Source organism: Psittacula echo, assembly GCF_963264785.1.
Source record: "Psittacula echo genome assembly, chromosome: 1".
Taxonomy (NCBI): domain Eukaryota; kingdom Metazoa; phylum Chordata; class Aves; order Psittaciformes; family Psittacidae; genus Psittacula; species Psittacula echo.
This window is the reverse complement of record NC_137735.1, coordinates 120,284,147-120,311,215: the sequence shown is the minus strand read 5'-3', so window position 1 is coordinate 120,311,215 and position 27,069 is coordinate 120,284,147. Positions and strand designations below refer to the sequence as shown.

The 27,069-nt window shown below is 34.4% G+C and overlaps 1 protein-coding gene across 1 annotated transcript in view; it reads left to right on the top strand.

The window, feature by feature from the left end:
• Window positions 1–27,069, top strand: part of LRRIQ1 (leucine rich repeats and IQ motif containing 1) — a gene marked incomplete at both ends in the record, with an annotated part of 116,888 nt that overhangs the window by 45,538 nt on the left and 44,281 nt on the right. The window contains 6 exons of the mRNA XM_080610104.1: window positions 452–590; window positions 3,138–3,257; window positions 19,153–19,242; window positions 19,926–20,050; window positions 21,315–21,410; window positions 21,744–21,829. Coding sequence (XP_080466230.1) covers window positions 452–590; window positions 3,138–3,257; window positions 19,153–19,242; window positions 19,926–20,050; window positions 21,315–21,410; window positions 21,744–21,829 — 656 coding nt within the window. The remainder of the gene's footprint in view (window positions 1–451; window positions 591–3,137; window positions 3,258–19,152; window positions 19,243–19,925; window positions 20,051–21,314; window positions 21,411–21,743; window positions 21,830–27,069) is intronic.

The window sequence follows — 27,069 nt, the reverse complement described above, 5'->3', positions numbered from 1 at the left end:
TTGAACTTTCTGTTTTTCCTGTTTACTCCATTGGAGATATTTGTCTCATGCAGTTTTCAGCATTTAGCTCCCTTTAGTTATCTTTTTTTTTTTCATTTTGGGCAGTGGTCATAAGTGGACCCCTCCAATAATTTATTCAGTCATTGTTAAACCCCTTCATTTTAGGAGATTCTTCCTCTCCAGTGAATATACAGGGAACAGAGCCTAGTGGGGATTAGTCCACTTATATCATTGGATTAAAAACGTCCAAAGTTATGTGATGTGAATATCCTCCAGTGTTTCTGAACATACATGTCACATCTGCATTGTAATTTCTCAACAGTCTAATAGCAGTGCCTTCCATTTGTCTCAACACATAGTACTGTGTTTCATGGTTATAACTGGACAGCTATGCTAATTCAATATACTGGTGAGGCTATGTCATTCATAAAAGTATTTATATCTCTCTGAGGCTACATATGGCAGCATCGGTGATCCAGTCTTTTTGGCGGCAGTACCATGCCAGGAGGAAAACTGACTGCACAAAACCAGAGAATCATCAGTTTATAAAGTCTTTGAGACAGAAGCATGAAGCTGCCACACTAATCCAGGTTGGGTTATGGTATTCTCTTTACTTTGCAAATTTCATAAGGAAAAAACCTTACTAGTTTTGTGTACTTGTCATCTTCTATTTTTGTTTAAGATTTTATTAGTGAAAGATGAATAGTTTCATAATTAAACATTTGTTTTATTTTATCATCCACTTAATGTTTCTAAAAGAGAGCCTTCTTTGCAAAAAGTTTAATAGAAGCATTAAAATATTTCCCCTTTTTCACTATTTACCTGAATTAGTTTTGCTTGATTTAATTCTCATGTTTTGCTTAAGATATACTGTGCCCATGTTCTTACTGAGGTATGTGTATGCTATTAAACTGACAGATGCTCTGTAACTGGTACATCATTTATGATAGCCATACAACTAACTATTCTTCCCATCTCTTCTATTTTACTAATCCATCACTTTCCCTCTCTCCCCATCTTCAGAACCCAGGATTGCCCCATCTATAGTGACATTGGGAACAGACCATGGCATAGGCTGTCCTATGGTAGATACTGAGCTAACAGTTAAACAGAATGGGTTACTATGTGGAAGAATTGAAGTCCATGCCTTGACTCTTTAGTTTGCTAACCAGTTTACTTGCCTGCAGAGTTGTCAGGGTTCATGGGGTTTTCTGCATTTTTAAAGAAACGGACCCTGTATTGATTCCAGATTTCAAGTTATCTTAAAAACATTCTAGTTGTAGGTCTTCTATGAAAATGTCAACAGTGCCAAAGTAATTTAGGTTTCCAAGTTCCATTTTCAAACTGAAAATCCAAGTAATTCATTAGTATCTATGCAACAAATTGGCAGTAGCAAATGTTTAGTAAATGTGCGTACTAAGAAACAGGACAAGTACAGAATCATATTACAGCAGCCAGTTATCTGGGAAGTTGAGCTAAAATTTTTTTCTGGAGTATAATGCTTAGCTAGTATATTAATTGATCTCCATAAACTTTATAAACTTTTAAACTTAGTTATATATTTGAATTCTATTACATATTAAAGTGAAGAGTTTCACAAATTCATATAGTGATTAAAATGTCCTGCCTTTCATTTCAGACCTCAGAATTCCATACGTTAGTATGAAAATACTCTTTCACTCTTTATCTTCTGTGTATTTTATGGGTTTTTAAATCTCTTCATATCCATTCTTACGTTTGTTCATTTGTAAATAAAAGTTTAGTCCATTTATTCTCCTTTTATGTTACTCTGTACTTTTAATCTTTTTGTCTCTCTATGAACCTTTACCTCATTCTATTATAACCTTTTTTAAAGTGACTAGAACTGAATTCCATAGGAAGATATATCATGGATTTGTTCTATAAGGCAGTTTTCATCTTCTTTCTTAAAAACTAATATGTAATTTTTCTTTTTGATCGTGAATGAGCACTAACCTGTTGTTTTCATAGATCGTTGTTAACAGCTGCCTTACAGGTTATCCTTCTGCATATACTATTAGGATTCCTTTTCTCGTTTGCATTTGTAAAAACTAATTGTATTTGTTGTATTAAATATATTTTTCATGTGATCGCTCAGTAACATAAGGATATTTTATCAGGATGGTTATGAAGATCTGTAGGAAAATAGGAATAATGAAATGGTAAGAAAGGAATTCTAATACATTTAATCTTTTTTTTATAATAGTCAGGAATTGTGTGTCTAAAACCAGTGTCATTTTCAATGTCCTATGCAGTTAGACAATAATTTCCTAAAAATTAATAAGCTAAACATTAAGACAGAATATAAGATTTAACCTTCCTATTTTAGTGCCTTCATTGCAAAGCCATTAAATATGGACTACACTACATCTTTCAACAAAGTGAAATTTTTTTTGCATGGTGCTTTAAAGGCTTAGGGCATCTTGAACTTCAGTAGTGTCAAACACTGATTTGGGGGAAAATTGCAGTCCTGAATTTAATTTTCTTAATTTCATCTATGTAATTTTGATCTCTGAATTGTTCTTCTGGATCTGATTCTAAAGCTTGGCATGTGTTCCTCACATCCTTCCTCTTTTTCTAGCAGTTAATTCTAATGTGCTCCTTTTTCTTAGGTATGATTATGCCTACTGGTAATATTTTTTTAAGTAAAGATCTTAGACAGTTAAGAAAGAGTAACTGACCTAGGTCAATTGCATAAGATGTCTTTAAGAATTGCTACTTGTAAACTATAAGACATTTAGTACAAGTGTATTTTTATTCACAGAAATTTGAAAGTTGACACTCAGCTATTTCTTATGTAGCCTTTCCTTTCAGTTTATAATAGTCCCTGAAGGAATTGTCAAATAATTAATTAGTTGACCCAGGTTTGTAGTTGAGGGAGTTGCAGGATTCCTTTCTGCTTACTTGTGGAGAGCCTCTTGAGTACTCTAAGCTTTAGACATATGCTGGCATTTAATTTGTCTTGTAGTTTTAAATGTCACATAAAGTTCAAAAAACAGATCATTGAGCTATTAAACCAAGGCCCAAGATGTTTTATCTTCCTAATGGGATAACATAGAGAATCTGGATTTGGGTTTGATCTATGGCTTTGTATAACATGCTTTAAATTTTTTGTTTAGGCATTTTGGAAGGGTTTTCTTTTGCGAAAGAAACTGGCCAGTGCTCTTGCAGCTGTTAAAAGCGATGAAGTAGAGGATGACTATGAAGAAATAAATGTGGATGATTTCGCGTTTTCTGAAGTAAGCACAATCATTAGCATAAAAAATTTATGTAAAAAATAAACATTATTATTATCAAGCAATTGTGTAGGTGTTGGAAATAATAGACTATGAATGGACTACCAGAGCTAGAATTAATGTGTTGGATGTCCAGAAATAAAGAAGCATTTGTTATATATAGCTCATTTAAATGTATTTGTCATGGATTAATTGCTTCCTGCTCTTCGAGATGCTCTGGTAGTTGCCTTACTGTTAATGTCACACCCACCATTGAATCCCATAGATTTCTACACTTAAAGGACAATCATGTGAGAATAAGGAAACAGCTACTTTTGTTCTAAAATGTTTAGCTTTTTAGTATTTTAGTAACAGATTATAATGTCAACAATATTTGAGTATGTATTTTGTTCATTTTCATAATAGACTGAGATCAATAATATATCTGAAAATATAGCTGAGTTTTTCAGTGTTGTGATATTCCAATATAAAAAACACTCCCCCAAAACCAGAGATGAAGCAGGCTTGCTAGCTCTTCTTTTGTCTTGTAGGTATAGTGCTAAAAAGACTATGAGTCTGAATACAAAAGTAAATTACGAAGCAAAATATAGTTAAATTGGGAAAAAAAACCCTCACACTTAGAAGCTCTGTGATGCATAAAATCCAGGAATCATTTCTAGTAATTTTTACAAATTATGCAGTTAATAATGTTCTTTCGGTTTCAAAAGATTTTAACTGGCTCAGAAGTTTCCATTCTAAGAAATACAAGCAGGCTCCAAAGGAATTTGAGGAGTAACATCACATTCAAAAATGAATTTAGCTATAATTAAATGGAAAAAAAAATGTCTACAGGATCAGTATTTTCATTCAGTAAGCAAGGAAAAGAGTCTTTAAACCAATTTTATCTCATATAGCCTCAAATGGCACAGTATACAGGGGAAATTCGAAACTCAGTAAGCATGGTAAGGCAGCTGTTGATGACTTACCCATGTATTTGTCTGAAGCGCAGCTTTCTTTCATTGTTCACCATTTGCTGACTGCCCTTTTTTTTTCTTTTTTTAATGGTTTCAGGTAAAGCAAAGAAAACTGATGGCAATTTGGCCATTTGAGACCTAAGAGGATATGACTGAGGGTTTTTTCATGAACCCTTGTCTCTGAATGTGCTTATTCAGCTGCCGCATCTTTGCAAGAACAATTTATCAATATTACACTGCAGTTTTGCAAATGAGATTGATGTGATAGCCCTGCTACTGGCAGGATTAAATCCTGTTTATGATCACATGTTTGTATGGGTCTCACAGAGTTATGAAACCAAATCTATTGTTAGCTCAAACAGTACAGTTTACAGTTGATCAGTCTTCAGTCATCTGAGTATCAGCCTTTTTTGCCATTGTTGGGGTTTGTATGAAATTATTACCAATGACTTGATGACTTGGAGTAATTTTTTTTTTTCTTCTACCTTTCAAAGCAGCTATTTTAACATACTTTTCAGAATTACTGTCTTTTTATAAGACCATGCAAAATGTTTGAGGCAGGAGTCCCAGGAATCATTTGGTAGACAGGAAATGTGTTTGTGTAAACATAGAGATCTGGCTTAAATTTTAGGATTTTTTTTTTTTTTTCATTTTAATTTGAAATATATATACAAAAAAGAACAGTCTCATTAGTTGATGTTCTCTGATCCCTGGCTTCTTTCTAAAATAATAAAAAGCAGAAAGTTGAAGGATTTATTTCTTCACACAGGAAGGAAGTATCTGTTCGTATATTAAAGAAGGAAAATATCCTGGTTTGAATTATTCAGTCAGTAGGCCAGAGTCTTATATGCTGTAATTCAATTTAGTCGTTCTTGTTTCACTCTGTTTGGCCCAAATAATCTGTGATGTGTCTTGATATTTTTTTATTTTAATTACTAAACTGAAAACTACAAGGGCAGTTTTATTTCATCTGTCTGTCAGGAAGGCAATCTCATTTGGGCAGGTGCTCCTGAGGCCAGGGAGAAAAGGAAGAAGTGAGGAAGATGGGGAAAAAGGCCAGTTCATTTCAGAGAGGCTTGCACTGTATCACCCTCTGATGTTGCCACACAGCTCTTCCTGATTTGCTTTTTTTTGGGGTTTGTTTTTTTTTTTTTTTCCAAATTGATATTGAGTTTATAAGGAAAGAAATAAAAGATAGGTCTAAGGAGCAATTCTCAGAGAAAGTGTTTAGGTTCAGGTGATGACAAGAGACCCATGAGTTGACATTTTAATTTGCACAACTGGCTCAAATACTGAACTGGGGACTAATGTCAAAAAAGTTACTCAAGCCCTTATCTTCTTGTGATGAGAAATGTAAGAACATCTGTTTTCTACAGGGCAGTGTATGTGATAAATTTGCAATGTATATGCCCATGAAAGATATACTTTGTTCAGTGAGTGAGCATTTCAGTGTTCCAGATTAATGTCTGTAACTAGACTTATACCCTGCAATATTTGTCTTACTTTTTGATTTTTTTTTTTTTTTTCACCCCAAGCATATATCTTGTCTGTACTAAAGAGTTTGATTGTGGGAAGTTTGTGGCTTAACTAAAATGGGCCTACACTCTGCTCTATCTGTCCCAGACTAGCCATCCTCCATACTAGGTTACTTGGTATTAGATTGCCTGGATCCATGCATCTTTAGCTGTTTAGTTCTCTGCAGCTGGGCAATACGAAATCACATGGTCTTTCTCCTTCTGCAGAAACATGCAGCAGAAGCTTAGAACAGTCTATACTGCTTATTCCCTCCTTTCTGTCCTCAGTGTTTCTTTCTGGCCCCAGTATTTCATAGCTGAAGCAAAGCCAAATAATGACACATTATATCAGTGCCTATCTGTTGTGTCTCAAACAAGTATGTAGGGAGGAGTATATATTGCTGGGTCTAAGACATCCCATATGCTAGGGTGTGAAAGAAACGAAAAATATGCAGACACCATTTTGTACTGCAGAATTCACTTTGGATAGGGTAAATGAAATGGGAGAAAATGACAGAAAGAACTTTCTTTATTGCAAACCAGTAGAAATGGACTAAATTTTCTCCAAAGGTCTTTGTAATAATCTGATATTTTGTAGTGTAGTCATTGTTTGGGTTTTTTTACCAGTGTTGCATATATTTCAGTCATAATGGTTTTATTCAGTATTATTTAGTGTTCTCACAAAATCACTAGTGTGCAAGCACCCATTTAAACCATTTGCAAATATTTCAATAAGTCATTAGGCACCAGTCTTCATTAAATTACTGTTTAATATATTAATTATAAACTCAGTGTACCCAGTGCTCTGTGGAAGGTGAGGCTGGCACCATAGAGAAAACTCTACTCCTTGCCAAAGTTCCTCTTTTTACTACATTTATGCTCAATGAACAGTGGTATATTTTAACAGAAGTTTGGCACCACATCACTTGAAAAATGAATTGCATGTGATTGACCTGGAGGAAAGGCCTTTATCTTGTTCACATTAGCAGGATTAGTAATCTTTTTACCTGAACGAATACTGGTATCTTCTTGTATTCATATCAGCTCTCATACCTTGCCGAAGACATTCAGGAGCAATTGATGGCAGTAGTGTTTTGTGTCTGTTGTATTGTGCAGTGTCAAAGGCTATCCCAGATGAGATGAAAGATCTGGCCAACATATGTCGCAGAAAGTATGAGTCTGGTATTTAGTGATATTTTCCTGTCTTTCATGTGGACTTCGGAGAATTCCACCTTATATGCTCCAGAAGGCTGATCTTAAGGCATCCTTTCATCAGCGGTCCATCCGTGTAGCAAATGATCTGCAAGGCAGAGCTCATTTAGCCTCTGGTTGACAAAATCTGACAGCATATTTGCTTGACACAGTTCTTACTTTCTCTACTGTGTAATCATTATTTTCTCAATGTGAGTATGGTAAAAGCCAAATACAAAATGGCTGAACTTGCCAGTGTGACGAAAAGCTGAACCAGTTGAATATGGTCAGTTTTAAGACAATTTTTTACTCAGAACAATGACTACTGAATAATTTTTTTCCTACACTGAGTCAGCATATGGACATATGTCTTATTCTCATCACGGTAAGTACCAGTAATGGTGGTTACATAGCACAGAATATAAATACTGTATTTCTCAAAACGTCATTTTTTGAATTTGGTTTTAAATCATCACACTTTTCAAAAGAGAAAGTAACTTTGTAAGTTGCAACCAAGCTAAAAAGAAATCTGTCACTGTTTTCTTCATCAAAGGGAACAAATTTGTTGCCCTGAGACAAAGTGTTTTCCTGCTTCTGAGCTTTGTTATGTAGAATTTTAAAATCCCAGTCTTTTTGAAATTATAGACTAGGAGTTTTATTCACATTTCATTCACATTTCCTTCACATATTTCCTTCACATACTTCTTTCCTTCACATACTTCTTTCCTTCACATACTTCTTTCCTTCACATACTTCTTTCCTTCACATACTTCTTTCCTTCACATACTTCTTTCCTTCACATATTTATTTCCTTCACATATTTATTTCCGTCACAATTTCTTTCATTTCCTTCACATTCCCTTCACATTTTACATATCCACACTCAGACACATAGCCATTCCTATTTTTTTTTTTTGCTTGCCTTCCGTGGCAGCTAGGTAGCAGTTCTCTCTGTTGTTTTCTGGGGGTTCTTTTGTTTTCTTTTTTAGAGGGAGTGCAGGGGGAAGAGGGGAGGAGACAGAAGAAAAACTACGTTATATGTGCTAACTCTTGAAAAGTAAACAGCAATTAGAATTTCTTTACAACTCATTTTAGTGTTCTTATCACATGTCAAAACTAGACACATGCAATGTGTTTTGTTTTAATATAATCCTTCATAATGTGGTTTCTCCCAGGCTTTGAGCTTGGGAGTGTGAGCTTGTGACAGTGTCAGGGTCCGACTGGAGACTCAGCTACTCATACCAATCTTTGAGACAATGGACAGTGGAGTCTGATTTCAGATCAGTCTTTCACAGACAGTTTTCTGTCTGTTTTCTGGCTAGTGCCAGGAAATAAGTGTAGCCTATGGATTAGAATGTCTCCATAATGTTTCTTGTATCTTGACACACTTACACATGTCTAGCTCTTGTAATTGCTTATAAATGTCAGATCCGTATCCAGCCTTTCTGTATGGTATACTGTAGAGAATATGATCCTTTTTTTCATCAAATTTCTGACAAAGTTACAGTGTCGTAGAAAAGCAAAAAAGTGTATGATGAAATTTTCTTAGATCCATCCTCTTTAAAAAGGAGGGGGAAAACTCTCTCCTAAGTAACATGTTGGAAGAACAATCTTCTCAGTAAGTGTGTATCAACAATGTCTTAGTATGATCATGCTTCTTCAGCTGCTATGTTAAGGAATTGCATGCCATTCTCAGTCTGTGGCATCATCAGATACATAAAGTCCCCTCTTTCAGCAATGAGGCTTATTTAAAAAGCTGAAATCTTGTTTTCTAGTTATCTAATAGATATCCTGGACTTGGAAGTAGATTGTTGCAGTCAGTATCTGGTAAAGTAAACACAAACAGCTATTAGGAGTTGTGGCTGTTGCTAAAGCTCCAGCTTTACAGCTCATGCAGAATGTGTTCTGACTGCTTGCTGACCTTCCACCGTGAGATCTCAGTTCTAAGCCCACTAATGATGCATGACACTAAAGATATTTAGCCAAATGGTTTAGTATTTTTCTAAATTATATTTAGCGTGTATGACATATCAAAGTATAGTGATGTAATTAATTGTACTTCCTAGTCTTATTCCTCTAAAGACAAAGTAAAGCATTGGAATTGAATAAAAAGGCCAAGCAATGAAAAAAATATACAAAAGTAAAAAAGTCTTAGTTCTGTGGAGTTTTAGACTCTTTACTGCAGCCTCAAAGGAAAAGCCATTCTAAGCCAAATGCCTCATTGTAAATGGAAGTAATAAGAGAGCCATCAGTTCTTCTCAGGGAGTACATTTGCATCTGGAATCTCTTAAAGGCTGAGCCTAAGGATCACAAATCACTGAACGTATCTTCCCTAAGTTCTTTAATTTGCATAATGTTAAAACTGACATTTTAGTGTTGGTATAGATTGTGTTACAGATCTAGTTAAATGTTTGATTTTTACCATGTCCACATACCTTGATTTCCACTGAAAAAAAGATTTTTTTAGTAATGTCTATTTAAAAATTTCAGGATCTGTCCTAACTGACTTGTCTGTGCTCTGTGAGAAGAGGCCATTGATACAGCCAATACTGTAATTGAGTAAAATAGCAGTACTTTTGGAGGAACCAAAGAGGAAAGTGAGATCTCAGCTTCCTTTCTCCTCCACAACTAAATCCATACATGCCTCATTGCCTGGAGGTTGAAGTCATTTTAGTTTAGAACGTAGCAGCTGTTATACAACCGAGCACAGCTTAACTCACCTGAACATATACAAGTTCCATGGAACAACTGGGATGCATCCAAGAGGATTGATCAAGCTGACTGATGTAATTTTGAGGTCAGTCTCTGTCATCTTTGAGAGATCATGACAACTAGAGGAGGTTACTGGTGTCTGAAAAAGGGCAGACATCACACCCATCTTCAAGAAAGACAAGAAGAAAAATTCAAAGACCTACAGGCCAATCAACCTTACCTCAGTTCCTGGGAAGGTTGTGGAGCAAATCCTCTCAGAAGCCATTGCTAAACCCATGAAAGAAGGTGATTGAGAGCAGCCAACATGGGTTTACCAAGGGCTGATTATTGCTTTATATCACAAGAGGACTGGCACTATGAATAACGTGAGGGCAGTGCATATTGAATGCCTTTATTTTAGCAAGGCCATTGACAGTCTCATGCAGTCTTATTCTCAAAAATTTGTTGAGATATGGGCTGGACAAGAGGGTGGTAGATTAACTGGACTGCCAGTCTCAAATAGTTGTGCTCTGTGGTGCAAAATCCAACTTGGGGACAGTAATTAATGGATGGTAGGGGGACCAAAGTAGTTAATATTTGAATTAATAACCTGTGTGATGGAACAGAATGCAATCTCAGCAAGTGTGCAGATAATACTAAACTGGGAGCAGCGGTCAGTATGCTGTAGAACCAGGGTGTTCTTCAGAGCAGCCTGCACAGACTAAACAGGTTGGCCTCATGAAGTTCAGCAAAAGCAACTGCAAAGTCCAACATATGGGCTAGAGTCACCCCATGCAACACTGTTGGCTAGGGCTGACTGTCTAGGAACCAGTACCTCAGAAAAGGATCTAGGGCCCTAATGGACTTTCTTTGCCATGCAATTCTTGAGTTTCTAATAGTGGCAACAGAGAAGGGGAAAAAATAAAAAACCAACCAACAACCCATATCCTGTAATGCAATCTGAATTTAGCTAAAATCTATTTAACTTTATGTCTAGTTTGTCCTTGAATGGAGTGGGCTAAGGAATCCTAGATGCTAAATACTGTTAAAATCATCATCTGGTTAATAATAGGAAAACATCCCAACGAAGCAGCTGCTAAAATTCTTGAATTTCCCAGAAAGTAGCAGTGTAGGCTCCAAAAGAGTAAGTTGTTAAGACTACAGTTATGAATCAACAAATTTCAACTTGCAGATTCATTTGTGCATAATTTATTTCAAATAAAAAAATTATTGCTAGGAGCATATAAGGAGGACTGTATAAGTGAAGCTGAGAGATAATTAATACATATCTTCTTTACAATTAAGTGGGTTTAGTGTAATTAGAGATTTCTTATCATCAGTTTCAAAAAGCATATGCTTACAACTGAGTCCTTTGCTCTTTATCTTCCAAACATTTTTTGTTATTATTTGTGAAATAAGGACTTTTAAACAAAAAGGAAACATTGTCTTGAAATTGAGTCAAATGTCTCATGTGACAAGTACTTTGAATCATATTAAAGGTTAGATGTTTATAAACTTGAGACTAGTCTATTTTTATTACCCTGTGCTTCTGCCTGACTTCCGTTTTGACAATTAATGCAAGCTGAAGTACAGCTTTCTTTTCTATTGTCTTTTTAGTATTGATTTCCCAAATTTGATAGAACATTTCAGATTATATTCCTTTAAAATTCTATATTCTTTGAATGTACAGTATTTAAGGGCTGAGGGTGAGTGGTCTCTTGGCTGTTTAGTTTGCTGCGGTTTTTGATTCATTGCCACCTGAAAGGTTTGTTTGTTTGTTTTCACAGAGGTACAAGAACTTGGGAAAAGGCTTTTAGGGACATACCAGCTAAAGTCTGTGTAATGTGGCAGAGTCAGAGAGGGAAAGACCTAAAGATTCTTGTCATTTTAATGTGGAAAGACTGCATCTGGGGTCTGAGAGCCTTTTTGAGGGGTGGTCTGAATTCAGTGCTAGGAGCCTGATGTTTATTGAGGTGGGTGGGGGTATATATCTCAAAAGTTTTTCTGAAGCATACATTTCTTATGCTTACTTGAGCCATGTCTAACCTCTGAAGCTGAGGTTACCATTTACCCATCTGTATTGTTTATTCTTGTATTCAAAAATAAGATGTAGGACCCAGAGCTTGGTCTGAACACTTGTCAGGCTTAAGACAAAAATGCATTTCTAGAAAAGTTTGGGTCATGTAGGTCAAGAACGACTGACATGAAGTACAATAAGATTCAGACTTTTGGAAAGTTAATTATGTATGTACACAATCAACCTTTTTTGCGAATGAAAACTTTTAGTGTCCCTGAAATGTTCATTATTTATTTACTTTTATATATTCTGAAATAAATTATTTCCATAATTTTAGTAATACATATCTAGAGAAATCACATAGTTACATATATATATGTGTATTACGATTACATATCCTGATAATATATTAGAATTTGAGAGAACAGTTAGATTACTGCATATAAAATATTTTGGAGACATAACATTTGGATAAGACATTCCCCAATAAAATTTTCTTGAATGTTTTTCTTAACAGAATGTTACAATTTTTCCAGTAATTGTCAATACATACTTCTTATAAATGGACATCTACACAACTGTATCTGTTCTCTAATTTTCCTACAAGAATGTACTCTAGTAATTAACCAGTTTTTTTAAGTGTATAAAATCTCTTGGGGTCAATTAATCATTGCGATGTTTCTCTGGAAATCAAATGATGCTTGCTACTTTTTTTGGCTTGAAACATTGTTTGGTTTTAGCAGCCATGCCCAGCTTTCTTTCCTAATTCTCTTGTCTTATGTAAAGACAGGGTTGAAAAAGAAGCATCGCCAAAGGTTAAAATAACCTTTATTAGGGTGCTAACCTATTTATCTTCACCACATAAAATATGTGAAAAACCATGAAAGACAAACCCAGAGAAAGAGACTATTTTTTCTACTGCTTGCAGTTCAGAAATATGTTTTCTATAAAATGTATATTCACTAAACTAATTAAAAAGTCTGCAGGTTTTTTTATAAATTTGTTCAAGTCAACACATTTACATATAGTTTTAAAATGGCAGTACTTAGACTGAATTGTTGTGGTGTTGGAAATGGAATAATAATGCAACTAATAGATGATGCAGTTAAGAATGTTTGTATTTGATGCTATCTTAGCTTTGGAAGTCTTTTAGAAAGTCTGGGTCTGAACTGATATTCAACTTCCTAACACTGAGCTAAGCTTTACACATGAACTTGAGTAACTCAGAAAAAACTACCACATAGAGCAATCTGCTTCCTAAAAAGACTGGGTGAAATGAAAAGCTAAATACACACATATATTCTGATCTTTAATTTCAAAGGATGTTTTCAATCACAGTCTGTCACCAGTGTATAAATGAGCATAGAAAAACGATCTGCTCCTTCTGTATCAGCTACAAGAGCTAAAAATTTGTGATTTCTTAAGAAGTTTCTCAAAACTTACTTATGCTTTCAGAGAGGACATTTCCAGGAAAGAATACTTGGGCCTTGGCAGAAATGAAGTTTTGTTTAAAAAGAAATTAAAGATGTTGTCCTGGAGTAGCATGATATTTGAATTAAATGGTCCACAGAGTGAAATATGTTTGCCGGGAACCAAGAGAGAAAGTTACAGTTTTCTGCCAGATGGAAGATATACATACAGTATAGTATGGCTGGTACGGCTGGTTGTAATAGGCCCTTTTCTGTTGTGAGCATCCAAAGGGATAACCTTCAGCATATGATCCTTCTGCCTGATCACTCCCCCTCCCAGTCTGAGCAATTATTAAGCTACAGAATATCTAACACTAGGTAAAGCAGTTCTGTGTGTGGCATGTATTGCCCAAAAAGAAATTTTGCCAGCTTATTTGAAATAGTCATAGAATGCCAATGAGTGTTCTGCCTTGGATTAAAATACCATCTTTCATTTATCTTTTTGTTTTAACTTTTTTGATTTATTTTCTTGGAGTAAACTAGATTTTAACTGCACTATTGAAATATACTCACTGAAAACTAGGAAAGTAGGAATCAAGGATATTGCCACACTGAAGAATTTTGTTTAAACTCGTATTCTATAAAGAAAACTAGTGGAAAAGTCCTTCCAATTTGTTTATTTTGTCTTATTACATAGTCTTATTAAAAAATAATATAGTATCATAGAATCATAGAATAGTTTGGGTTGGAACGGACTTTCAAAGGTCATCTAGTCCAACTCCCCCTGCAATGAGCAGGAACCTCTTGAACTAGATCAGGTTGCCCAGAACCATATCCAGACTAGCCTTGAATGTCTCCAGGGATGACACATCTACCACTTCTCTGGGAAAAAAATATTGATGTAGATACTTTGTAAAATCTGGTGGAAAAAGGGCCTTTCTACCTAAAAATGACACTGATGGCTTGCCTCACTGAGGGGAGAAGTTCAGAGAAACAGGTTAGACAAAACCAGCTAAGTGAACTGAAGGGTGAATCTTTTTTTTTAAATAAAAGAATTCCACACACAATTTTTGTGAAATTGCAATGTAGATTTTTTTATTTATTTCTTTTTTATAAAATACCCTTTTTTCACCTCCCATTCCTTCTACTGTATTGTAGTGTTCAGGAGCAGTCATGAATCTGAGTTCAGAGTGAGGTTTGGATATAAATTTTCTTCTGCTTGTTTATTTTCTGTGAGTTATTTTCCTATTTTTCTCTTAGATACCATATAAATAAAAGCAGTACATAAATATCAGTAAAACATTTTATCTGGCTAAACCATTGCTGTTCTGCAAACAGTGAATGAATCAATGAAGAAATGAAATAAGAAAGGAAGGAGGTATAAAGAGTTAGTTCTCCCTGATTTTCAAAAGTAGTTTTACAGTTTTGCCAGATGGTGAGTCAGCCTGTGATTCTGAGGTTCACCATGTTTGGAAACCCCAGGCAGCTTCAGCTCCAATGGCAGCAAACACATTGACCTTTTGGAGTTAATCTACACCACTTTAGCAGAAAGTCCTTAAACTACCAATTTCCAAGATCTGAAAGAATATACCAAGGAAAAGATTGTCTCCAACATGACCAGTTTCTTTCAATCTTTCCATAAGCATCTGCTACTGAACTCTTCTGGAAACAAGTATCAATCTACTGATGTAGAGAGATGCTTGGTCTGACCCAGAACAGAGTTACATACCAAATGCTGGTCTTCCTTTTCAGCCTGTATTGTTAATGTCTTCTTGCATCCTCTTCTTCTAACCATAGCACAGTTTTGGGGAGTGGTTTGGTTTTTATTATAATCTTGTGATCCTCCTTGATCTAACAGAGATGAAAGGCAGTATGTGATAACATTATTCACAGCTTAGACAGTTATGGTTTAAATAGTACATGGTTTAAATAGGACTCAGAACAGTCCAAACTACACATATAGTCATTATAAAAGATTATGTAACTGCAGAATGTAATCCAGAGCATATAAAATATGCCTAGAATTAGATTGTGTAAATAATATTTGCACTAAAACTCTTCTTTTCAAGAGCTCATTTAATCCCAGTTGAAGTTAGTAGAACCATTGTCGCTGACTTTGGTAGTTGTAGGATTTGATTGTTTCTGAGATCACAGGATTTTAATGTTTGATTGTAAATAGTGATTGCAGTCTGCAAAGGAAGGGATAGAAATGTTTTAGAAATGAAGGAATAACAAGATGAAAAAGTTTTATATATAATGTGCCATGAAAACAAAAAAATCCATAAACCTCCAGAGTTCATTGATGAGCTGCAATATCAGAGGGGAAAAAAACCCTGTAGGGTTAGATTCTCAAAGGGGTAAAAAAAATGCATTGTGAATCAGGATAAATAGGTTTTGATCCTGATGGATAAATGGAAATAGTTAATACCATGGAAGTTTTAATAATAAAATTCAGAAAGAAAACTCCAAACCCAAATATATTTGCACCTTCTTGTTGTTGAATATTGATATCAGGGATAATTGCATTGTATTTAATAATGAATTTGGTGGTCTGTATTCTTTTTAATCTTGGAAGTGTTTTATTTGTATCTTGAGCAGGAGCTAAATCAAAACAAACACAAAGTCTGGCACAAAAAAAAAAAGAAAATTAAAGAAACCTTTGAATAATTTGGCAAGTATTGGAAATGTGTTTCAAATCATAAGTTAGAGTGAATTTATTTCTGTTAAGTTTTAACAAACGTTTATAAAGGTCTATGTATGTTTTATGTATGTTTTTGTAAAAATTGCAACTTTTAAAAAGTAATGAATAATCTTTGATTTGAAACAAACACTGTAAACAAAGTATGAAGGATGCAGAAGTGTGAGAGATCTTCAGATGAATTAATGTGTTTTAAATCAACTGTATGTGATTTGCATGTATGTGTAAAACTACATATATACCTCAATATTTGTGAAATCAGTTCCTTAACTTGGCTTTAGAAACAAATGTGTGCTTGTAACGATTTATGTAGACCATATAATCAAGCACTATAATTTTATTTGCTTTGTAATTCATCTCAGATTGTTGATTTGTTGGTTTTGTTGTTTGTTTTTTTTTTTCTTTTCATGGACAATATCATTAGAAATGGATGTAGGTTTTAGCCTTAAGTATTGGTAATTCTGTCATAAATTTGCATTAGTTTCAATTTAGGACTGTATTTATGGGGAAAGTATGGACAAAAGTTTCTTGAACTTAGCACTGTCAAAATCTCTAGGGATAAACATAGTGGAAGAGCATATATTTGAAAATCAATTCTGTGTTTATTTTTGTTGGCCAAAGCAAATGTCAGTGTTGTATATTTTTATAATATGCTACACATTCATAGGAGTGCGAAACGTGCTTAATGATAAATCAGTTATCTTTTTTTCTTGTCTTGCATATTTATACCTTTAAAAAGTGCTTTTAGATTTTCATTGATATTTATTTTCAAGACTTAGAACACTGATAGACGTTTTACGGGCTATGAAAGAAATAGAAACACTGTGAAGAATATTAAATTAATAAATGGTGAACACTGGGCTGAGAAAATACTTGTGAGAAAAGTTTCAACCTGAAGTTTAGGAGCAAAGAACTTTAATTGGGTCATGGTACAACTGTAACGCAGAAGAATTCAGTCAGTGATTCTTGCTGCTTAAGTTATTTTTGTTCCAAAAAATTGACTACAATTTTGGAGTGGTAGTTTTCATGTTTCATGATTTTGTTGATTTCTATCACAAACAATTTCATCAGAAAGGTAGAAATTCAAATAGCTAGGATGCAGGCTGTACCTAAAATTTGACATTAGAACCTGGATCACATTCACTCCTTATGTAAGACATGTAAGTAGCCAAGTAATTAATAGACACATCATTGTACACAAAAAAACAATTAGATTATTTGACATTTAAATTGTACAAGAAGTGGAAATCTACCCCTCTCTCAGCTGTATTGATTCTCTTGCAAATAAAGGAGGAAAAAAATACTTCAGAAATTTGCCGCTTTCATAACCTTTATATACCAGCAAAGTTGAAGACACAGCTTTTGCGAAAAACTGAGTTGACCTATGACTGTGTTGCAAACCCACACTTAGAAAAGTAGTGAAAAACTCTCATCTGAAAAGCTAGAAATATGATTTGCACAGTGCATTTGAAGGGTAAATTGAAGGAGGACAAGGAGGACTGATATCTGATTTCACTGACAGTTTTTGGTCAGATTTTCTCCTTTTTTTCCTAGTTGCTCATTTTGCATTTTGACCATTCTGCCCATAGACCCCAGGCAATTACAAGATTTGAATATATCATAGCTTTGTCTCTGCTGAGATACGAACATATCAGTCTTCTGTGTCTGAATTGTACCAGTCTCACATCTTTAAATGATCACCTTATGTTTTGATTTACTACAATCTGCTTCTGGAATAGATTTTAACTGTGACTTTTTTTTTCTTTCTTTTTTTAATGAAAATTGTTTGAATCAACCACTCAGTTGTTATTATTGGCATAAGACTAATCAGTGAGAAGATATGGGTTAGTGGGTTGCAGGTAAATGTACCAGTTCAAGAATGTGATACATTTTATTTTTTGCATGCCTCTACACTTTATTTACATAGATTTCTTAACATATACAACCACTTGAGTGTATGTTTATCATTAATTGAAATGGTAGGAAGGGGAAGAGTCATAAAGGGACATTATCTGTTAATCATGAGAGCACAGAGTTTATCCAAATTTATTAAATGAAAGAATGAAAACCAAAACATACTGTAACCAAAGAATAGGGAGTTCAGAAACAAGGAAACAAAGATGTAAGAATAAATCCCTTTTTAGATATGAAAATAAAGTCAAAATTTATTGAAAATTTTTTTTGAACTGTTAGGTCTGAATGGAAGATGAAGAATAATACTGGTTAACCATTACCTTATAATAAAAAAGAGTGGTCTTAGAGTTACCAAATTATGTGACCACTACCTGAAGTAAACTTTTCAAATAGCCAAAATATGATCCTTTTGTCTCTCAGAATTTCAAAGGGTTTGGAAGACCTTCTTCTTCACCAGTCTAAGGCTGTGCAAAGACCTATTTACACAAACTAAACAGTAAGGTATCCGAAGTTAACATAATTTCACAGGGTCAGAAATCATGCAGTCTAAAATATTCTATGAATGGAAGAAACACAGTCCAGTTTTATAAATTAGACATTTTCAAAAGAATGAACTCCAGGCTCTTTGCTGCTGAGGTATGAACAGACTGAATGACTGAGCCCTGTGTAAGTGAAGCCAAATTCTTCAGCAGTATTTACTTACTGTGTAGGAGTAATTTATTTCTCTCACTTATCAGAATACAGTGAAAGAACAGATGGTAAAAAAAACCCCAAGGACTTATAAGAAAAATAAGTCATATGCAGGTTGAGTTTGAAACAAAATCTAAATTTTGCTTTTATGAAAGAAATCTGAATTCTGCCTTGAAGTGCTAGAGACACAAGTTAGCACCTAATCTTGTCACCCTTCTTCATTCCAAGCTATATTTTAGTTCGCAAATTATTCCATAACATCAAAAATAAAATTGATTAATTGAAGGAATAAGTACCTATAGCATTTACTTTTTTTAACACCAGGTTTCAGTGAAAACTGTTCACTGATTCAACTCAACAAAAACAAGTTTGACAGGATCAGGTGCCTACGTCTGGATATAAAATACTAGTTGAAAACTGAACAAAGCTGTTCATGTTCTTTAGACTTTTAAATACCTTAGGTCTGTATTTATTCAGCCTTTGTATGGCAGTCTTTTTGAGTAACTTGGGTTTATTAACAATATTGGGATAAAATTATAAGAATTTGAGAAGGAGAGGATGCATCTTCTCTAAAAAATGGAATACCCCCCAAAAAAAACCACAGCTCACAAATACTATTAATCTGATTTTTTAAAAAATAAAAAAGTACAATACAGATCTCCAAAGGTGTTTTAAGCGTAATTGCTATGCAGGTGGCAGTTCTGATATACGACTTGAAAACACTTGAAACAGTGAGTAAGACAATTTAAGAGACTTTGAAAAAGCTATCAAAACTAAACTGATTTTATCAGTGCACTATTTAACTTTACTCATTCATGCAGGCTGCATTAGAGAAGGAATGGCTAACTCTAGATTCCACCCGTTTCCTTTCAAAAACACTCCTGCTCTCGAACCAGCTGTACTGGACAAAGGTAATATGTCACAGAAACTTCTTACTTTTCAGTCTTTATTCATTCCTTAAGGATATGCTATTCTGGGGTGATTAATACGACAATCTATTGACTTGAAAAACACAATTACTTTTGGAAGTCTCAGACTTCCTCCTCATCTCCAGATGCAATTTTTCTTTAAGGTTTTCTTTCATTTGCCTTTTTTTTTTTTTTTTATTTTGGATCTATTTCAACACTTCACAGTAGCAGAAAAAAAGATGATGTGCTTCATCTGTACATTTGGCAGTGGATTAAAAATTGCTAGTTGACACACTACTTTAAAAAACTAAGATCTGCATTATATGACAACAGCTGAATATTTTCAGAACAGCTAAAGGTCATTAAACTGTAATGTCTGCTAGTTATTTGACAAACTTTGAAGTTTTAGCTTTTTGTTTTGGTAGAGCTTTCTCTTCTTGTTACAAGCTTAGTAATACTAATGTTTTATTTCCTACAGTTAAAAGAAAGGAATCCTATAAAAGTATAATTCATTATATTTAGGGAATGAGTCCCCAGATGTAAGGTCTAATGGGTATATCACTATTAAGAATCCTTTCTGTTATGGTAACAGATTCTGCAAAGCATCGTGCAGGTTTACCTGCCCATTTTAAACTCAAACTTGCAGGAATCATTAACTGAATTATTTTTCTCCTTCTCTTGCTTAGAAGTATTCTAGGCCTTCACATTTCAGTGAACATTCAAATGGTTCGCCACTGTCACCACAAGAAGTTGGGCAGTGCATTAATAGCCCACATTCATACTTAGCAGAAAATAGTGGCTTTCATAGCAGGTAAGTTAATTTTTTTTTCTTTATATTTAGTTAAGTTGTATTTGACAAAAATCAAAATGAGGAAAACTTGAGGCTGTTTTCTGATGCTTTTGCTCCATTTGGTTAATATGATGTTACTGGAGTTAAAAAAACTGGGACAATCCCAAGCGCAAATACAGGCTGGATGGAGAATGGATTGAGAGCAGCCCTGAGGAGAAAGAGTTAGTGCATTGATTGATGAGAAGATCAACACTACCTGGCAATGTGCAATTGCAGCCCAGAAAGCTAACTGTATGCTGGGCTGCATCAAAAGGAGCATGACCAGGCCCCCAACACCAGAGAGATGTGGACCTACAAAACTGAGTCTAGAGGAAGGCCATGAAAGTGATCAGAGGGCTGAAGCACGTCTCCTGTGAAGACAAGCTGAGAGAGTTGGGGTTCTTCAGGCTAGAGAAAAGAGTGATCCAGGGAGACCATATAACAGCCTTCCAGTACCTGAAGGGACCTACTAGAAGTCTGCAGAGGGACTTGTTACACGAGCATGTAGTAACAGAGCAAGGGGTAATGACTAGATATTAGATTAATGATTAGATATTAGGAAGAAATTCTTCACTATGGGAGTGGTGAGGCACTGGAACAGTTTTCCCCAAGAAGCTGTGGTTGCCCCATCCCTGGAATTGTTCAAGGCCAGGGTCAATGGGGCTTTGAGCAACCTGGCTAGTGAAAGGTGTCCCTGCCCATGGCAGGGGGGGGTTGGAACACGTGATCCTTAAGGTCCTTTTCAACCCAAACCATTCTATGATTCCAAAATGTATTAACTTGTTAAAATCAAATATATTAAATTCAGTTGTTGTTTTTCATGGACTATCAGAATCAAGAATATAAGAATATATGTATGTATTTTTATTTATCTAGGTTTGACTTTAAATCATAAAACTTGTATTTTTCACATATATCATAACATAGATGTTGAAATAGAGATTTGTAAGACTAGATAAAGATTAAAAGGGATTTCTTACACAGCTGCATTCTTTTGGAGAAAAAGGACTGAAATATGCTCCAAGTAATTGAAATGTAAACATTTCAAATTGATGGCAGACTTTTATTACTCTCCAAGATAAAGCCTTCCTGGAGTATTAAAATAGATTTTTTTTGTATTATTTCCAAGCTCCAAAAGTGCTTTTAAAAGGCACAAACAACTTGTAGAATAATAAAGACTGCAAAATAGTCACCCAAGAGCCTTATTTACCTACCTTTCAGTACCACTCTTTTACTTTGTTTTCAGGTCAGGGAAGGGAACAATGTCACAGCTCTCTGACTGGAAGGAAAAAAAGACATTTTCATTCATGTCTCAAAAAGAAGAGAAAATTTCAGAAGAATGGTATGTTAAGCTATTTTGCTTACATAGTGACTTCCAAGAATATACACAGTATAGTTGGCTTTTGTTGCTTGCCTTTTCTAAGTTCCACTTTTCAAGAGTCTCTGTTCTATACCAAAGTAAAAATTAATTATTTTACAAGTGTGCGAGAGCAGCTTAGTAAGTTGCAATAATGTAATGTTAAATATTGCAGCTGTGTAATTCAGAAAGTTTCATACCATGCATAAGAAGTACTATATGCACTTGTATTCTTTTTGAAAGTGTATTATACAATAATATGCAGCTGGTGTAACATAATACATGTGAAATGCTTAGTAAGTTATTATCTTCCCCTAGGGGTTTTAAGGATATTTCTACTGCACAGCTAATGCTGAAGAGGGCCCGTAAAATGAAGCCTAAAAAGTATAGTAATAAAAATTCAGGTAAGTAACAGTTCAAAAAAAGGTTCTATTAATGTAATTTTTCTGTAGTTAAATCTCAGAATAGTTACTCTCTTTTAAAAGTTTGCTTGCACAACATTAAACATTAATTTGAATAAAGATGGATTCAGTAAAAACTACTCAGTTTAAATCCATTTGTTCCAGTGATAAAAAACATCCACTGAATTTTGAAGTTGAATATTTGACAGCTATGGTAAACAGATTTTTTTTGTTTGTTTGTTCAGGTATCTCTTTTTCCAAATGTGAAATTTATATTTCTGCATTTTGTGCTTTTTATGCTTTCCTCTTGTGGGAATTGCAGGTTAAAAATATTGACCTATGCAACAACTATTTATGGAAATAATAGCTTAATACATATGAAATGAAATAATATTTTTTGTATTAAATATTCACTGTGGATATAATGTGTATCCAACTCTTCTGTAATTGTCTTCTGGTTCCTCTCAAATGCTTCTTTTGTCAATGAACATTTTCTAGAACCATGTTAGTAGGATATGGTAATGCAAATGTTAATTGAATATGTTAATAAAAATAGTAATAAAATACTGCTAGTATGAAAAACATTCAAATATATAAGAACCTGGTTGACAATAAGACCTAACTCTAAATGGTGTCTGGAAAATGTACTTTTATTTAGATTTAATAAATGTAAATTGTGGAGAGTAAGGGGAGAAAGAGACATGTAATCAGCAAACCATGTTTTATTGTTATGGAAAGGAAAAAAATAGGTAAGAGGTAAAAGTTACTGTATTTAAATCATCATGGCTTCTCATGATGCCCTAATATGTTACTAAAAAAAAAAAAAAAAAGAAGTAAATACCTGGTGTGCAGCTGAGGTTTTTACATATGTTCCATTTGGTGGCCTCTGCATTATTTTTTATTGAAAAACTTATTAGGTTATATCATCTTTTCTCCATATGCCCTGTGGTTTAGGTTAGTGGTAAATTAATCCAGTCATAAATGTCTGATTGAGCATATCAAATTTGCTATCTTTTTTTTGTTGTAGTTCTAATGGATTTTTTTGATATGTTTGTATTCACTTCGTTCAGATTATTCAATATGGTGTATGGATGTTGAGCTTTTTAATGTATCACTTGGAATATTCTCAAAGTATATTACTAGTTCTAAAAAAATTAACAAAACTTTTGCACAATTATTTTATAGGTTCAAATTTTCTCTTCTTGACACCACCTTATGCAGAATTATTTTGTCTTTTTGACTTACCTCAAGTACAAAAATAACCTGTATATATAATTTCACTGTGTAGATTTTTCTGACAGTCATTAAAATCACGGTCTTTTTCTTCAGCTATGCAGAAAGCGTAAATTCTAGAACCAAGAAATATAACTGAAAATATTGCATACTCAATCAATTTTCAGTACAAAGATCATCAAGCCAACTATTCTTTCTCATACAGCACACTGGTCAGTGTAGGCCAAGTATACCAATATCAATTAAAAAAGTATTTTTATCTTAAACTTATGTTAAAACTCAGTTGTTGCACTAAAGAATTATCCTGATCTAATATTCACCATGTGGGAAGAATCTTCATTTATATAATTATGTTTTATACCAACTACCTCCTCTGAAGTGGTGGGAGCAAGTCAGGGTCTTGTTGAGGGTCTGGTTGAACAGAGCAACTTTACAGCATTTAAATTAGGGTAGCTATACCTTATCCTGAGGCTAGCCATCTCCAGATCAGGAAACTGTAACCAGATCCATTAGGCTGCCAGCGTCTTTCTTGAATCTACATGTGGTACAGCTCATACTAGAATACTTGCAGCAATTCCAGTATAACTAAAGAGAGAGTTCAAAATCTTAGGCCACTGTTGTCAGTTTAACCCTACTGAAGAAGGAATTCTAGAAGAGACTTTATTCCTTCTAATATTTAAAAGCAGATTGAAATTAATCTGAATAAGTAGATGACAACATTGTCTTTTAATATTTCTATACCTATTAGCATCGTACCACCTTCACCTCCTCTGAAATTAGCTTCCTATATCTTGTACTTATTGAAGTTTGAGCAACTTGGTCTAGTAGGAGTCCCTGCCTATGGCAAGGGAGTTGAAACTAGATGATCTTTAAGGCCCCTTGCAACCCTAATCATTCCATGATTCTATGATAAGCTGCATATGAAATATTGTAGGATTTGTTTTTAGTATTATTATTTCTGTTCTTTTGAATTTCCAGGTACTCAGTGTAATTGCAACTGTTTCATTTTTAGCTTTCTGATTTAAAATAGTTGAATGTATGCTACCTACAATAAAATAATTTTCTTAGTGATAAGGATTGCTACTCACTAGAAAATAAGTAGCCAGCATCCACTTGAAAAAGTGAATTATAAGGTGTAAAAAAGCAATTATCCATGTTATATCCCTTTACTACACATCAGTAGTAACTGATAACTATAGTAGTAACTGCAGTAACTACAGTTTAAGCTCTGACAAAAAGCAAAGCAACAGCATTTCTAAAGGTTCTAGATACGAATAAATTATAAACTATTAACAAGTATACTAATTGCCTTTATGGTAAGATTTCAGCATCATCTCAAACATCTTCTATGTGCTATTCATCATTCTGTGGTACTGATCTTTTTAGTTGCAGGTAATGATAAGGTGCTGATGGTTTTTGTAGGAACAAATGGCTTGTCAGAGGATGCTGTCTGCTTCCATGTGCTATCAAATTCCTTTGCCTTAGGCCTGAGATTCACAAATTCTAAGTGTTAAATCAGCTTCCATTCAAAGAGTTCTACAGTTGCTTTTTAATATAGTCAAGATATCTGCTGGATTAGAACTTGGTTTGGACAGTCATGAATAACTTCAATTCTTAACATTCTCAGGTGTGGGAATTTCTTCTTTAATTTTCCATCTAAAACTTTTGTCTCCTTCCAGCGCAATTGGTTAAATATAGAAGCCCACATCTGAGTTAGTCATGTGCATTCTTTTGTGTAAAGAAATAGCCACCTTAAATGCTATAAATTTCCTCCTAAATCATAATTCAAAAACAGACTACTTGCATCTCACTGTAAAAGCACTTACAAATCACCATTGCCTAGTCAGAAAACCTAAAGTGACAGGCTGAAGTACAGAGTTAAACTGTAGATATGTAGAAGAAACTGAGAAGTATCTTACCTCATATGTCTGGCCACATACCTTCTCAGTAGTGAAAAAAATATGGAAAATACTAGCAAGTGCACTGCATGCTGTGGTTTGTATTACGAGGAAGAGCTTAAAGTAGCATAAGCTTATAATAGGGAGTGATTCAGGCAATGCTTATATTGCAGTAGACCAGTTCCACCAAATAATGGCCTTAAGGGCTGTTATGCCCTAATCCACTACAGCTACGTATGCTTGCTTATGTAGTTAAATAAAATTGTGGCCTGTATTTTAACGATACCAAATGTAGGCTGTGTCTACTTCAACTATTTTATTCTACGGTAAGATAATACAAGAAGTGTGGGCAAGAAACCAGAAATATTGCAGCCAAGTAAAATGATTATAATGTCAGAAATACTCCTGTTTATCATGGCTGCAGAAAATTCTATAGAAATTCTAATTCAAAATCTAAGTACAGCAGACATTAACGCACCTCACTGTGCTTATTAAGCACAGTGACTCAAAACAATCCTAACTTTCTAAAGATATCTTGGCACAACAGTGCAGAGTTTCTTGATTAACTTTGAATTTCCTTGATTCTGTGGATTTTATATTAACTTCTGAAAGTTACCTTCCTCTTTTAAGTTGGCTGGAAGCCTTGTCTTGCTTTCAGCTTGTCTCTCCTGCGCTGCTGTACTACTTGTTTAACTATTTCCTATCCAAAGGAAATCTTGCCAGTGACTAACAGCACGAAATGTTAATTCTTGCTGCCACATAGATATTTTAAAAAAAAAAAAAGTAAAAAGCAGCTGGAGTGGGCCTTGACTCCTAAATCCAGAACAAAATGGCATTGGTATTTCACAGAGGTCAACAAATATGTTTAGTTCTAATGTAGAATTTAAGAGAGCAATGCAATGCTAATTATATAAAAACAAACAAACAAACCCAAAAACCAAACAGCAAAAAATCCAACATACCTCCTTCAAAACCCACAACCCCATAACAGATGACCTGAATATACAACACTGATTTGTTGAATTAACAACAGTCGGAATAAAAATGTGGGGGATGTTATTCCTTGTTGCACCTTACATCAATAAACATTGATCTGTATTTCCTTAGCAGCAGAAAGAAAGCTGCTTCTGTTGCTGTGTATTTCTTGTAGCAGTATCATCTGGGAACTCCAGCTATGGATGAGTTGAAGTCCTAATTGCTGTTCAGTTATAGAACAAAGTATGGTCTTCCTTCCAAATGGATTCACAAATTGAAATATCTTATAGATCAGTATCTGTCACTCTGTGCTACTTTGATTTGTCAACTCTCTAAAGTTGACACAGATATGTTTATGTTTTTCTAATTACAGATATTGCACAACAAAAATTAATGACAATAATTTAATTTTTTTCAGTTTTCCATATTATCAAGAAGTTATTTAGTAAATGTGGTGCCAAATCAGGCAGTGACTATTCCTTCCATATTGTTTCTATAACATCTCTTGTGTTTGTCCAACTTATCTTCTATAGTTGGAGTCAGCCAAGGAATGTGCATTAAATTACCTCCCTGGTTCCTAGATTGCCAGCACAGATCATTGTCTAGTAAGCCACATTTAAATGAGAATGCCAGAATCCAGGAAGATATTTGTATGATTTTGAACTGTTGGACTCTTTCACAGTTCTCTGTGAAATCTAAAACATTTGATTGCTTGTCATCAAAGCATACATGCAGTTCATTTCCCTAGCTCACTCAGAGACTGAAAAGCACTAGTATTATAAACTATGTAATATTGCCTACATTTGGAACTAGATAAAGAAAAGGACTCATTTTTAATAACAAAAGAGCTGTAGGCAGTGGTTGAGGTGATCCAGGAAGGTACAAATTCGAATAGTCTGGCACTGTGTTAAATCCCTGTGGTTATTTTGCAAAGACTCAAAGATAAATCTTCTCGTAGAAATCTCTTAGAACAGTTTCTATCATTTCCCTGTCTTCCTATTCCATGGACCTTCTTTACTGCTGGTATCCTTGCACACACATAAATGTTTGAAAAATCTAGGTATACACCAATAACTTTATGTGACTTCACCCAAAAGTCCTTGGTGCAGTTTAGCTTTGGACTAGTTGGAGTTTTCG